The sequence below is a fragment of the Podarcis tiliguerta genome, assembly GCF_965153285.1.
Source record: "Podarcis tiliguerta genome assembly, chromosome: 4".
NCBI classification, from domain to species: Eukaryota; Metazoa; Chordata; class Lepidosauria; order Squamata; family Lacertidae; genus Podarcis; species Podarcis tiliguerta.
The window spans coordinates 660,616-674,790 of NC_139537.1; the positions used below are offsets into that span (position 1 = coordinate 660,616).

At 43.5% G+C, this 14,175-nt stretch overlaps 4 protein-coding genes across 8 annotated transcripts in view; 3 read left to right on the forward strand and 1 right to left on the reverse strand.

Annotated features, from left to right (window-relative positions):
- HPX (hemopexin) overlaps positions 1-14,175 on the forward strand; it is a 512,404-nt gene that overhangs the window by 378,576 nt on the left and 119,653 nt on the right. The window lies entirely within an intron of this gene.
- LOC310675545 (uncharacterized protein) overlaps positions 1-14,175 on the forward strand; it is a 288,356-nt gene that overhangs the window by 195,347 nt on the left and 78,834 nt on the right. The window lies entirely within an intron of this gene.
- The window catches only part of LOC310675631 (uncharacterized protein), a 136,517-nt gene that overhangs the window by 64,323 nt on the left and 58,019 nt on the right, over positions 1-14,175 (forward strand). The gene's annotated exons all lie outside the window — the stretch shown is intronic.
- On the reverse strand, positions 1,695-13,608 carry LOC310676707 (CD209 antigen-like protein D). Of its 3 annotated transcripts, none has more exons than XM_083438808.1 (9): positions 13,304-13,608; positions 12,487-12,586; positions 10,847-10,930; positions 10,057-10,167; positions 8,869-8,967; positions 7,894-7,980; positions 6,044-6,195; positions 4,167-4,276; positions 1,695-2,207 (listed from the first exon to the last, which is right to left on the reverse strand). In XM_083438808.1, the coding sequence occupies exons 3-9, from the start codon at positions 10,914-10,916 to the stop codon at positions 2,054-2,056; spliced, it is 783 nt and encodes a 260-aa protein (XP_083294934.1). In that variant the 5' UTR covers positions 10,917-10,930; positions 12,487-12,586; positions 13,304-13,608; the 3' UTR covers positions 1,695-2,053. The 3 variants fall into 3 exon arrangements, with proteins under 3 accessions (XP_083294934.1, XP_083294933.1, XP_083294935.1); XM_083438807.1 differs by lacking the exon at positions 13,304-13,608 and adding an exon at positions 12,889-12,928; XM_083438809.1 differs by lacking the exons at positions 10,847-10,930; positions 12,487-12,586; positions 13,304-13,608 and having other exon boundaries at positions 10,057-10,221.

Consider the following 14,175-nt stretch of genomic DNA (forward strand, 5'->3'; position numbering starts at 1 on the left):
TGTTAACCTTGTGTTAAATATGTATTCTGTAGTTGACCTTCTTTGTAATGTTTTATTTTGAAATTTTAAGATAATATTTTAGTTTTCTGTTAATTATGTTGCTTTGACTATATACACTATATACGACTATAATTTGACATCTTTTATTGATGTTTTAATATGCTGTAAACCACTTCCAGATTTTTCTTAAAAATATAAAGCGGTGTAGAAATGAAAATGATGATGATGATGATGATGATGATGATGATGATGAAGGGGTGAAGGAGGAGTCATGGTATTCTCACCATACTTTGCCAAGGAAATTTCTGGTGACTCACAAGCTTCATCAAACCAATTTACATCACGATACACCGAAAGTTAACTCTTTAGAGTCCGGCAACAGCTCTTTTTGCTGCTTAGCTAAATGCTATTTAAAAGCGCGATCATTGCGTATACGGCCAGGTGTAAACATATCATTTTCATGTACTAAAACTGGTAAGGACCCTTTAAAATCTTTGTTTTCACAATCCACCTGGGCTAGACTGGTTTTTACTGCTTGGGCCCCATAGGGAGTTCCAAGCAACTATTTACCTTCTAAAAATTGGCCGGGCTGTAACAACCCCTTAGATACTAAGGAGGCATCGGCCTTCTGTGTCCTGTAACCCAACTACTAATATGTTATTAATTTTAATTTCCTCACTGAATTGCACCTGAGCACCTGAACCCATCTGGATTGACACAAGTCAATTAATGCCGTTCTCACAGAGGCCCATTCTGGTGAACCATTTTCTGTTGAAGCTTGATTCTGGGGAGTGGGAGCTGCTGTTAGATATTGGTCACTTGGCCTTTCTCCTTCCTCCGACTGCAGCACACACACTTGCGCTGTTCTCGATATGCGACCTGCCCGCCATTTTCTGTCTTGCCGCAAGCTACCATCTTTCTTCCAGCCATCAATCATGCAAGACGTGGCAGGAGAGGTCCCCGGCTAGGCTTCTGGGGTGCGAGTCCTCAGCATAGACCTAGCTACTCACACCTTGAAAAGGTGTGATTCACAACAGCAGAATCTCATAGGTTAGTTTTCTCAGTTGACAGCAACTGTGCATAGGAGCCAACTCCTAGGGGGCAGAGGTCCCTTGTGTTTGGATATTTCCATTCCACCTTAAAAGGGAGCAGGCTTTGTGAGTCTGCATATTTCCTGTTGACAGGAAGTTTATGTTGTGTCTTTGCTTTCGTTTCTCTCTCTCTCTCTGCCGGAACACTGAAGCAGGCAGTCATGTTTTTCTTTGTTCTGATCAACGCAGAAATAAACTTGTAAATAATGCTCTCCTGAGTGCATCTTTCGCTGTGCATTATCTGCTGATAGAGCGTGCACGGCTCTGGAATGTGGCAAGCTATTTCTGGAGCTCGTGTCGCTAATTGCTGATACTGCGTGTCTACGGGAGATCGATGGACGTCCGGAGACGACGTAGAGTGATGATGGACTTTGTCTCCCTGGCAGTATTCCAACACCTTGACCCTCTGATCACCCTGTGATCAATTATGCGGGGGGGAGGGAGCTTACCTGCGCCACCCTCAATATTTTGTTCAAGTTGGCACCCCTGCCACCATGAATGCCATGGAAGCAGCACCACATGCTGCCATGCTGTGCCCACACTGGTGTGGACCCCCATCTTGCCCCCTGCCAAGCTCTGAAGAAATCGAGAACAGTTCAATGTGTTTGTTGCCCAATGTTAGCTCTATATGAGAGTAAGGGTGCCGGAATTTCCCAGTGAGAAAGCCAAAGTTGTATTTGTGATTAGCCTGCTAGAAGGGGACACCAGGCACTGGGCGGCCCCCATTCTCATTGCTGTCAGAAAACAGGCAATGATTGGACCCTTCCATTCTCTATTTTTGTAGCCATCCAGATCTGAGCTTGCAGAAAAAGGTCTTTTCAAGGGGGCTGACGCCAAAGAGACCCGCAACCTAGATGGCAGAGTGTGGATTGTGCATTAAAACAGTGGGGTGGGGTGATCTCTTGGTTTTGCTTTTGTGTAGAAATCATGGGACACAGTTTCATTCATCTTAAAGTGTCTTCTTAGAGCCAGGCATCATCAGGCACCTTCTTACAAATATACTGTATGCGTTGAGCACACTTAAATGCCATCCAGCATCTTTCGTAGTAGCAATCAAAGGTCATTGCACCACAGTCGTGGAGCGCTTCATAATTTGGCTCATAGTAATTCCAGTACCTGAAAAGAAAGAAACAGCAGCACTGATGAATCAAGATTGGATGTTTACTTCCTCACCTGCTCCCCATGCCTTCTACCATTAAAAAGATGTTCAGATCTTTCTCTCTTAACCTCCCCCCACAACTGTGATCGATTTTTCTCCCTAGATTTTAGAATTCTAACCATGTAAAAACAACAACAACAACACCACACACATGCACACACAAACTAAGACTCTCTACATTCTTTTCATATGAAGTGATTTCTCATAGGAAACTACAAAAAAGTGAGGCTGTCACTGTGGAAGGCTCAGTGGTACACACAATAACTTTCATTCAATTTATTCAGTCTATTTAACAATTTTGTGGAGTATCCCATGCAGTACTTCTGCTATAGCCAGGATTTCCATTTCTGCAACAGAACCGCCCCTCTCTCCTCTCCATCTGCACCCACATCCTCCTCAGATCTGCTCTGTACTGTTGTGGGTGATGGAGAGAGAGTTTTGGAAGAGAGAGCCTTACTCTCTCGCAGCCGAGTTAACACAGTAGTGATTGATCTGAGCATATTAAAAACTTGTTAGATTTGCATCCGCTTTCATCCACCTCATCTCACATCCATCACCCACCCCATGCATGAGGATAGCAATGACAGTATACAGAAACTAAAATAGCTATATCTACAAATGAAATACAAAAAATAATCTATAACCACAAAGCCATTGCTTTGATTGATTGAAATATATCATCATCTCATTGATTGAAATATATCATCATCTCTCACATATATATCTTATCTAAATCTTACATGATGGTTCTAAGTTTAATCAATTATCCATAGCTGATAAAGGAATCACCCTACCCTCCCACTTATTGGCCTTGCATTCTCCAGTGTCCATTGTATATTGAATCAAGTCCCACTACAGAACACTAAAATTCTGTGGTAAATGTATTCTATAACTCCCCCATTTTTAACTCTCCATGAATCTATTCAATTGATATTAGTAATAATGGTGTAGTAGGTGTGTTTTTTCTCCCATGAGATGTTTGGGTTGGATGTGCCCTTTGATCACGTCTCAGTTCACATACAGCAGTGATTCATCAATTGGAGGTCCAAGGACCACCCACCCAGCGGCTCCATTACATCATTCACATAACAAAAACTGCCACAGAGATATCCAAATGTTCAAAGGTAGAGGGGCCCATGGCTTGGCTTTTGAAAAAGAAGGAGTCTGTACAACTTAGCTAACTGGGAACCACTGGCATAAAGGGTTTAAGTTCCCAGCTGGTATTATCCAACTCAATGGCCGTTTGTGAACTTTACTCAATGCCTTTGCCAAAAAGGTTAAGTGATTAGTATTGGCTGCATCAATGGAGATGAATGCCATTGGATTTTGTTCCAGGTGAAAGCGACCCTCTGTTAATCCAGTCTTGGTAATAAATGCCAGACCAGCTCGCTGTTCTACTACCAAGCTGTGGATGCGTGAGATCTTACTCTGACCTTCTCAATCCATCAACACGGGTTGAAAAGAGTTGTTAGATACTTAAAGGGAACCATGAACTATCTTAAATTGCCAGCTGACAGCAAAAACTATTAGGGATCTGTCAGGGCTTCTTCAGTTGTGATTCCTGCTTTGCAGGGGGTTGGATTAGATGACCCTTGGGGTCTCATCCAACGCTAAATTTCTATGTGTCTATGATTCTATCCAAGAAAGTGAGCTTCTCTACCCTCCCTTACACACTTACTTCATCTGCTCCTATTATTTTAGGTTTGAAATTGCTGGTTATTCAGCTTGTTTAGCAGATAACTGCAGAAATACTTTCCTAAAGAGAGTGTTGCTCAGCTTTAGGTTCTTGCAAGTCCTTTTGAAGCTGAGCTAAGCAGCAGAAAACATTTAAAATCATGCCTTCATCCTCTTCCGAATCACCGCATCCACTAGGTTAGAGAAGCATTTGGAGCGCATGCCATTCTTCATAAACTTACGTGGTTTCAGGACTCATTCCTGATGTCCGCCTCCATGTCCCTCCCTTGTCTTTAAAGAGTCCAATCCAAAAAAGCATTTTGCGGCCTTTTACTTGCTGGTTTATAAAGAACTAGGGTAGAGGAAGGGAGAAAGGAAAAACAGAAAATCATCAGTAGGACTGAGGAGCAAAGCACTTATCTCAAAGCCCTTCTAGACAATGTCCCTTTCTCTGGGAGACTACAGCCCTTGACCGACATTCAACAGGCACAAAACAAATACCTTTCAAAAGGAGCAGGTGTCACCATTGGAAGTCCAATACACATTTTTTTAAGAAGCAGTGATCAAAACTATACAGTGGTACCTTTGTTCTCAAACGCCTTGGTACTCAAACACCTTGGTTCCCAAACGCGAAAACCTGGAAGTAAGTGTTCCAGTTTCTGAACATTTTTCAGAAGCCGAATGTCCGATGCGGCTGTCTGGCTATTGTTCCCAGGGTGCCTGCACTAACCGGAAGATGCTCCTTGGTTTTCAAACATTTCATAAATCAAATGGACTTACTTCTGGAATGGATTAAGTTTGGCGTTTTGGGTTTTGCTATTTATTTTGCCTTTTGGTTTTTTAGTCTTTTTTGCTTAATTTGTTTTTGTGACTGTGTGGAACCCAGTTCAGCTACTTGTTGATTGATTGATTGATTGATTGTGTGATTGTGGAAATGGTTAAAAGCATCCCATCCAAACAATGACTATCATCAGTGCAGGTAAGAAAATAATAATAATTTCAATTTCCGTCATCTACGATGCTTCTTATTAATTTTACAGCACATTACATAGATTCTTGCTTTCATTTTATGGTCTCGTTAGATAGTAAAATTCATTTAAATTGCTGTTTTAGAGGATGCTTTTAAAAGGTTGGAATGGATTAATCTGTTTTGCATTGCTTTCTATGGGAAAGCACGCCTTGGTTTTGAAATGCCTTGGTTTTGGAACGAACTCCTGGAATGGATTAAGTTTGAGAACCAAGGTACCACTGTACATAGTACTCAAAGTAAGGTTGCATCAAGCACCAAAAATAATTGTGTACTGAAGATGTGCTATTGTCCCCCTGATCCAAATTATGATGCTGCTGATGATGATGGAATCAAGGAAGCATCCCAAAGAGGAAATATTACAGTGAAGGGTAACTTCACCTGCCCTCACAGAGACTGGCTACATATGTCTTTCCATACGTATGTCTTTCATGAAACAGAGTTAAAATTTCCAGATACTGTAAATGACTACCATAAAACAGTTTGTCTTGAAACCATCTAGCAGGACAGTGACCTGTGTAGCAAACACTCCAATTTCTGCATCCATGCTTGCTTGTTGATTCCAGAGACACTGGAATCAGTCTGGTTGTGGTATGCTTGAAGGACTGATGATGGGGTCTCACTCATGTCTGTGCCCTGCAGCACCCCAGTAGCCCCTCTACCTGGGCTAAGGGGCTGGGAGAGGGATATACCTTGCAAGGTCCTCTAGAGTCATCTCCATGATACTCTCATGCCAGAGGGTTAGGGTGGTGAGCGAAGCCTTCCTTCTAAGCACTCAGTACATCTCACAGAGGAGAGGAAGAATTTACCGGCAAGCCAAGGGATAGATGCCCCTCAAGTATCTCCACCTCCTTCAAGACCTCCTTCCTGACTGCCAGCTTCCTTCTATTAGAGCTCAGCAGCTCCAAGAAACCTCAGTGAGTCCCAGATGGTAGCAGCTGCTCCCTGCCCCACCCACCCCTTGGCTTGACTGATGGAGTTGCTGTCTTGGCTGCATACAGAGGGATTGGAGCTTCTTGAATGGATAGTGATGATAGGAGCCTTTGGCTCAAGGAGATCTCCTACCTTCCTGCACTCAGCTTTGATGCTCACCTGTTCTTCCCTTGTTTCCACAGAAATGAGCCTGGCGCCCTCCTGCTCACAGTATTTTTTGGAGTCCATCCATGAGCGTAGCTCAAGAGAAAAGAAATAGAAGGTCCTTGAATATACAATCCAGCCATCGTCCAAGTTCCTAGTAAGGATGTCTTTGAGTCAAGCCAGATATGGAGGAAGAAAAGAAAACAAGATAGGGAATTTAAGGGGACCAACTTTGTATTTCTGTGCGGACTTCAATTATTTTTAAGTTCATTTCTGTGGCCACCTGATAACATACATTCATCTAGGAAGCTCAGAAAGATTAAAATAAGACCATCAACTCTTCACCCCATGCTGATGCTGCAGTAAATATCTGGGTGGGCATAGCTGGGAGTGCAGTCAAGAAGCTTTTATTTGAGGGGAATGGACAAAAGATGTACGTCCCCTCACAGGCCTTATCTGAACCCCTGGGGCCTCACCTATTTGTTAAAAATCTGGATACTCAGGGCAGCATCAGGGCAGATTTGAAGGTTGGGGAGGGGAAGTAGCTGTGGTTTATCACAAAATTCTCTTCCTCTCTCCAGGCTCTCTGTCCACTTGTGGAGGGGGGAGGGGAACCTGGAGTGTGTGTTGCTGGCACTGGGCAACTGGGACAGAGGAGGGAGTCTGCTGGTTTATCACCCGCTTTGCTGCCCAGCAGTCTCCCTGCCTGAGCTGACAGGATGGATCCAGTGGGCTTCCAAAATGGCTCTGGGGGATTTTGTTTATTTCCTTGACATCTGGTGGGAGGGAGTGCCACAGAGCAGGCACAGCTACCCAGAAGGCCCTCTGCCTTGCCTCGGGCAGTTGACACAATTGCCCCTGAGTGCCCATTCCTGCTTCATGCAGCCTGTTTGGCCCCCTGGTATACTGCAGAGGTTAGGGCGAAGAAAGATGCTGGGAGATGGCTTTTACGCGAGTGGAGGAAACATCTGGTTGAATGCAATCGACTACTGGTGAGAGCAGCTACTGGTGAGAGCAGCTTTCTGTGACTTGTTTGCAAAGCATTTTGAGGATAAAATTGCTTGCATCTTGACCCTGCTATTACAGCAGATGAATCTCAAAGGGTGTCCAGAGCAGAGTCGGTTTCCATTGCGTTGGGTGTGCTGTTGCACCAATCACCCCACTGCCCAGCAGTCTCTCTAAGTTGGCGGAAGTTGCCTCAGAAGTGCTGCTCAAGAATCCCTCTCTCGTGGGTCAGTATAAGAAAGGACAGGCCTTTTAGCTGACCTGTTTTGATTGTCTCTGTTATAACAAAGAATGGCAAAGTCTTTTCTTTCCTCACTGCAGAAGCTAAATCAGTTCCAAAGTTCAGGAGAGCTAAACTGAGTATCTCTGATGTTTCGCTAGGGTGGCAGCTCTCTGCTCTGGCTCTAAGAGTTTTCAGCTAGAGGAGGGGCTTTCAGCTGGTGCAGACTCAGGGCAGCTTCCCACTGTTAGTTTGTTTGGCCAGCTCCGGCCCACCTGGAGCTGACACTACGGCTCATCTTGCTTTGAGCCCAGCAGAGCAGAATTCCAGTCCGCAGAACGAAAGGATGAGGAGATATAGTGCTACATTGCTAAAGTTTATTTCCACTCTATGCTGAGAGAATACAAACATCCATCCTGCCTCTGTGAGAGCAGAGAAGCAACTGTCTCTCTAACAAAGAAACCGAGAGAACGCTGAGAAACAGGAAACCAGTGTACGTCACATCCAGTCCCCCATTCCCGTGGGAACCCAACCGTAACTCTGACTGTGGAATGTAAACAATTGTCTTGTGACAAGCATTTTGCTGCACAGTGAGGAAAGCAGAAACCAACACCCACTGCACTACAATTCTTCAGCTTACCAATTTCCTTTTGCAGTTGATCATTTCTGTTGGCAAAATACCGCATTTCCTCTGATATGTTTTGAGCTGCAGCGAGTATTTGGAAGTCTAAAAGATTTGAAACGGTTTAAGGCAGGAGCATCTGAAATAACAATCTGCAAATCCTAAGAAACCATTTTCAAACATTTTGAAACGCTCTAGCCTAAAACAAGGAGCAGAGCTCCAGGACTGGGTTCTTATGAATATGAGGGCACATTTGATTCTCTGTGGCTGAGATCACCAATGAAAAGTCTCTGAAGAATCCTGCGGCTGGATCAGACCAAAGACCCATGCAATCCACTATCCTATTCTCATATTAAAAGTGACTCATGAAATATCTCTGATGTTCCCCTCCTGTGTCTTCCTTTTCTGCTGGGAATCACAGTCACAAAGCAATTCCTCCCTGAATCTCACAGTAGAGCCAAATATACAAAGAATACTTTGCAGTTTTCAATTATGCTTTGTGAGATCTAAGAAAATACAGGCACCCAAACTCTTTTTCTGATGAATATTGGGTTGCATTCCCTATAGTTCTAAAGAGGACGTTATGTAAGCGCAGGAATTTCTCTTTGTGCAATGCAATCTTCAGCCCCCTTCCCTCCAATCTGTTCTGAAGTTTCCCCCACCCTGGAGAGCAGCTTTGGTGCTGGCATGCAGGGAGAAATGGGGGGAACGTTCCCTTGTGCTAGTGCTAAAATCTTGCACTAGCACAAACATTGTGAATTGCAGTGTGACGGGGGAGGACAGCATTTCCAATGGGGAGGTGTGAGAATCACAACTGTCTGCTTTTCTTCCTGCTGAGCAATGAAACAGGGATAAACTCTATTGGGTGCTGAGTTTCATTGAATACATGTATGGCTCAAGCAATATGAACCCCAAATTTAACTACAGGAATTGAAATCTGTTTAAATTAAACCTGTTTTAGCAAAAGTGAGGATTTGTATATAAAATGCTTACCATCCTTGTCCATATAGTTTGAATCAATCCCAACCACAAAGGTTCGAATCATGTTCATTGCCTCTTGGAACTCTGCTCTTTTTTCCACTTCCTTCTTATCTAAAAGGTAGAAAATGAATGAAGAAAATGTGTTCTAGCCCACTAGTCTGATGAGCTGTGCAAGCGGGATACTTGGTTTCAAACTGCTATTAATATTTAATTTTAAATGCTGACTTGTAGCAGGTCCCGGGACCCTAGGGAGAAGGGCGAATAAAAAATCAAATCAACAAAAACAAGAATATGACTTCTATTAATATTTTCTGCTCCAAACCCTTATACTGAGGTTTCCTAAGCCTTGATTGTGGCTGCCCTGGTGGTCTGGAGTCCTGTTTCCATGGCTGGCCTTCCTCAGAGAGCTTTAGATTTTTGGTTGTCTAGATACACCTGTCCTCTTTGTCCTACAGACTTGCCTTTGCCAGGCTGCCTCATGCTCTGCCGTATGCTTAAAATATGCAAATTCTTGGATCATTTGACTCCCTCCCTCAGAGCTTTGCTTACTTTGGAGTGCCCTTACAAAACGAATTCACTAGGCAAGTAGGCCATGTGTTCATCTATCCAGTGCTATTTTTCTAGAAAATGAGGCACTCAAACTCGCCATTAATGGCTCCCTTGTTCTCTTGGAATGGAAACATCACCCACCTGAGAGGGGCCGTAACTGAGTCCTGATGAATTCCGGCTGAAAAAAGCCCTGCATATATCTCAATACTTAGGTAGGCTATGGATCCAGCCACATTAGCCATGGCCTTGTCCTTTGCAGCCTGTTTTCCCCAAACACTTTCCTTGAAGGGACTGGAGGCCTAGCAGAAGGCAGGGTGCCGAGGACCGGAAATGGGGGCTCTCCCACAGCAAATGAGATTTAGTTGGGAAAGGAGGAGAGAATTGCAAGCTGGGAAAGGGAATTGTCCAGGGTGTCCCAGGGACTTGTGTTAGCCTGTGCTTCTGTTCCAAGTGCTGGGACTCACTTATTCAGGGGGAACAAAACAGTGCCATTGCTCTCACTGGGTGACAGCTGGAACTCCCTCCCTGATATGAAAGAGAGATGAAAGGGGTCAATGGAAGTTGGATCCTGCCATCTCTTTTTGGAAATGCTATTGGCATTAAAATAAAGCCCGTGTTATTAGTTGCTAAGTCCGCCAATTATGTACTTACATAGCATGTAAATCAGCAGCGTCATGGCAGTAAGGATGAAAATCTCAAATATGATCAATCTTTCACCCTTTGGAGATTGGAAGAAAGTAACCAAGTCCTGAATAGCAGATGCTTGAAGAAAGAAAATTCTGCTTTAGCCATCAATAGCCAACATACCATTGCCACTCCAGGAAAAAGGGCTTCCATATGCTGTGGAAGCCATCAGCCAGGGACACTCAACTGTTCAGGGGGTGGGCACTTGGGAGGATAAAAGCAGGTGGAGGAAGCAAGTCGAGATGCCTTGCTGCTTGAGGAAACTTTTCTGACCAATGTCTGGACCAGAAGACAGGAGCCTTTGACACTACTTTCTGCCCCCCAGACAAATGACAAGATGCTCCCTTCAAACATGTAATCCCACATACAGAAGCTGGGCTGGGCTGGCCATGGGCTCTTATCTCAATGTTGCTAATAAGGCAGAAGACTAACTGAGGAGGTGCAGTGCAGCTTGTGTGGTCTACACATCTCTACCCACCCCAGACCTGCTACCTGAGGCAACAGCCTCATTCTGCCTAATTGTACAGCCATTCCTGATTGTACACACTAAAGGACCACAGCAGCCAGCAGGAAAGAGTAGGCTCACCCCTGGGGTTTCTATGGGGCTTAGTGGACCTCTGGCACCCAAAGAGCTGTGTGGGCTTTACTTGGCACTCCTCCCTGGCGCAACATGACTGGCTCCACTCCCTGCCCGTCTCCCCATCAACTTCCCTTTCCCGCGCATTCCTTATCCCCTATGACTGTGCTGTATACAGACCACCAGTTTCATTTGCTTTTGCTTTACGCTTTCTGGACGCTGAAAGCTTTGTGGGCGTTGGCTTCACCATCCTCTCAGATGTGTCTGTGAAACAACAAACTATTATAACATGGAGGATAAGACCATGAACACATTGCTTGGGTGCTGGGGGGTTTTCCCTTCCAAGCTCAGAGTATAAGTCTCTTGTCAAGCATGGAAGTTCACAATATTCTCTTTGTTGTCCTGCACTTAAACTCCCCATTTCAAGAACATAATTTTAAAAATAGATGCATGTCTACAAATGTCAAGGATTTCATTGGTACAAAGTTGAAATGGGCAACAACTTCTGGCCAAAAATGGGTCTCAGTGAGGCATTTCCAACATTAAACTTTGGCGTCTGTCCGGATCAGACAATCCTTTCCCATAAAGACATTGTTGAGTCCAATATAACTGAAATGTCTTTTTCTTTTGCTGGATCAATCTCCATTTTAAAAAGATGTTCCATAAGGATTCAAAGGCATTTTAAAAAATGTTTTAGATAACATAGCTTTCTCATTTGCATCTTATTCCTCTCTAAGCTCCTGGGCATCTAGTTTATAGGACTTCAGGAAGCAACAGTTATGGGTTTGATCCATCTTTTCTCTCTATATTCATTTTATGGGGTAAATCAAATTTGGGGCAATCTTCTTTGTGGAAGAAACGGGTTGATTGTAAGATCTGTACACTAGATTAGCTGATAAATCAGATGGAGAATTTTTGGTTCTTTTTAAAATTGCAGCTGAAATCTCATAATAATAATAATAATAATAAATAATAATTTTTATTTATACCCCGCCCTCCCCAGCCAAGGCCGGGCTCAGAGCGGCTTACAAGCAATAATAAAAACAAGATGAATGATTACAACTTAAAAACAAAAGTAAAATACAACATGAAAATAATGGAACATTAAAATATTAGCCTCATTGCAGGAGGAGAAGGAAAAGAAAAAAGAAAGAGAGGGAGGGAGGGAATCAAATTGGCTCCAAGCCAAAGGCCAGGCGGAACAACTCTGTCTTACAGGCCCTGCGGAAAGAAATCAGATCCTGCAGGGCCCTGGTCTCATGAGACAGAGCGTTCCACCAGGCCGGAGCCAGAGCTGAAAAGGCCCTGGCTCTGGTTGAAGCTGTGTGGGCTTTTCTCGGCACTCCTCCCTGGCACAACATCACCGGCTCCACTCCCTGCCCGTCTCCCCATCAACTTCCCTTTCCCGCGCATTCCTTATCTCCTATGACTGTGCTGTATACAGACCACCAGTTTCATTTGATTTTGCTTTACGCTTTCTGGACGCTAAAGCTTTCTGGAGTAAATCTCAGTTACTGGTGTGTGCTGAAAAGAAATATCTTGCTTTGCAACATTTGTTGGTGTTTATTTATAGGCTATCTGCTTTGATACCAGCCCTCAGGCTGAAAGTGGCTTCCCCATAATACATTACCAGATGTTCACCATTTAATAGACTGTGTGGGATCTACGAGGTCTTCAGATGTTCCTGGGTGCCAACTCCTTCCATCACAGGCATCATGGTCAATGGTTGGGGATGACAGGAGTTGCAGACCAGTAACATCTGGAGGGCAACATGTTCCCCATTGTTGATGGAAGGTATATACATTTAATTATGGAATTACCTCCTGATCATCAGAAAAGATGGAGTACTAGATCCCATCTCAGTTGGATGCATATAACTCCAATTGAGTCTAGCAAGACTTTGGAGACCATCAGTTGGACCTGGAAAAGAAGCAGAGATAAGCTGTTACCCAGGCTCTCCAAGTGTGCCATTTTGTTTTCTTTTTGCAAAGACCCAGCCTGACATCTGGTGCTGTGGCAGAAAGGAAGGAAGGAAGGAAGGAAGGAAGGAAGGAAGGAAGGAAGAAGGCTGTTGTCTAATCCCGTTTTGAAGCCATCTGAGCTAGCAGCCCGTGATATGCTAGCAAATGGGTTTTCCAAAGACTTGTATTTTCTGGATCATGATCTGGATCATGATCTAGATCTGGATTGACAAACTGGGTCCATGAATCAGAGCAGGGCACCTGTATTGCCAGGGAATAAAACAGAATGTGGTGCTCCTGGTTTGCGATGAAGTTGTAGCTTTAAGGTACGGAACGTGGATGTTTGAGAAGAAGTGAAAACAACTTCATGGCTTGGCCAGCTATCAAACACCTGCCTGCATGGGGGAAGGAAGGAAGGAGGAGCCAGTTGTCTGGGAACAAGGAAACTAGTCTTATTTTGACCGCAGAGATAAAGAAAGAATGCAAATGAAGGCTCATGCCCACACTTGTCGACTCCCAGGCCAGATCAAAGGATGGGAATGGGATTACATCATTAATTACATCTGTTGCCAGCTTATAATAATTTATTATTTGTACCCCGCCCAACTGGCTGGGTTTCCCTAGCCACTGGGCAGCTTCCAACAAAGATGAAAAATATCACACATTAAAAGCTGACATGAACAGGGCTGCCTTCAGAGAACAGGGCTTGGCATGAGACCTTCACTATGGACTATATAAGGGCCAGCAGCTGAAGGAGACAGTGAGATCTTGATACATTATTCTATGCTCCATTCCAGAATGTGAAGAGAAAGACTGTCTGCCAGTCTGAAGCCTTCCAGATCTCCATCGGCTGGGGAGACATGAAGAACTGAACCTATTCTATCTGTATTATTATTATTATTATTGTTTCCCAAGAACTTTTGCTTATTGGTTATATTGCTAGCTTTGTAGTTTATTCCAGTTGCTGTTGGCTTTACATTATTTTTTTTTTTTTTTTATAAATATTTATTAAGTTTTACATAAACAATAAAGAACAACATAAACAACACATAACACAGAAAAAATACACAAACATAAAACACAAAAACAACAGTAATAAACAATAAAAATAGAGAAAATTAAAAAAAAAAATACCCTTTTTATCTTCATAATGACCTTGCATTTACTTGTTTCTGCGACTTCCCCCAACCTCCCTACTCTGTATTCCAAATCAAATGTTCTGTCTGCAAATTCTTTCCCTCTATCATAATTTAAATTTCTCATCATCTTAAATCCATATCCCATAATTATATTTCCTTCAGTCTAGATTTTAGATCTTTTTCTGTTCACCTTTCTTGCTAAAAACCAGTCACCTTCAGTCCGATATCTTCAAATGTTCGTTATCTTGCAGTATTTCTGTAAATAGTCTTTAAATTTCCTCCAATCTTCCCTCACCGTCTCTTCTCCCTGGTCTCTAATCCTGCCGGTCATTTCTGCTGATTCCATGTAGTCGATGACTTTCATCTGCCATTCTTCCAGAGTGGGTAATTCTTCTGTCTTCCAATACTG

Excerpts from the sequence above, each read along its gene's own strand:
- LOC310676707 (XM_083438808.1), bottom strand. The coding sequence starts at position 10,916 with ATGGTGAAGCCAACGCCCACAAAGCTTTCAGCGTCCAGAAAGCGTAAA. Across the intron at positions 8,968-10,056 it reads GCTGCTGATTTACATGCTAT|ATAAGAAGGAAGTGGAAAAA; the intron begins GTAAGTACATAA and ends TCTACCTTTTAG. Across the intron at positions 6,196-7,893 it reads TCAACTGCAAAAGGAAATTG|ACATCCTTACTAGGAACTTG; the intron begins GTAAGCTGAAGA and ends CTTGACTCAAAG.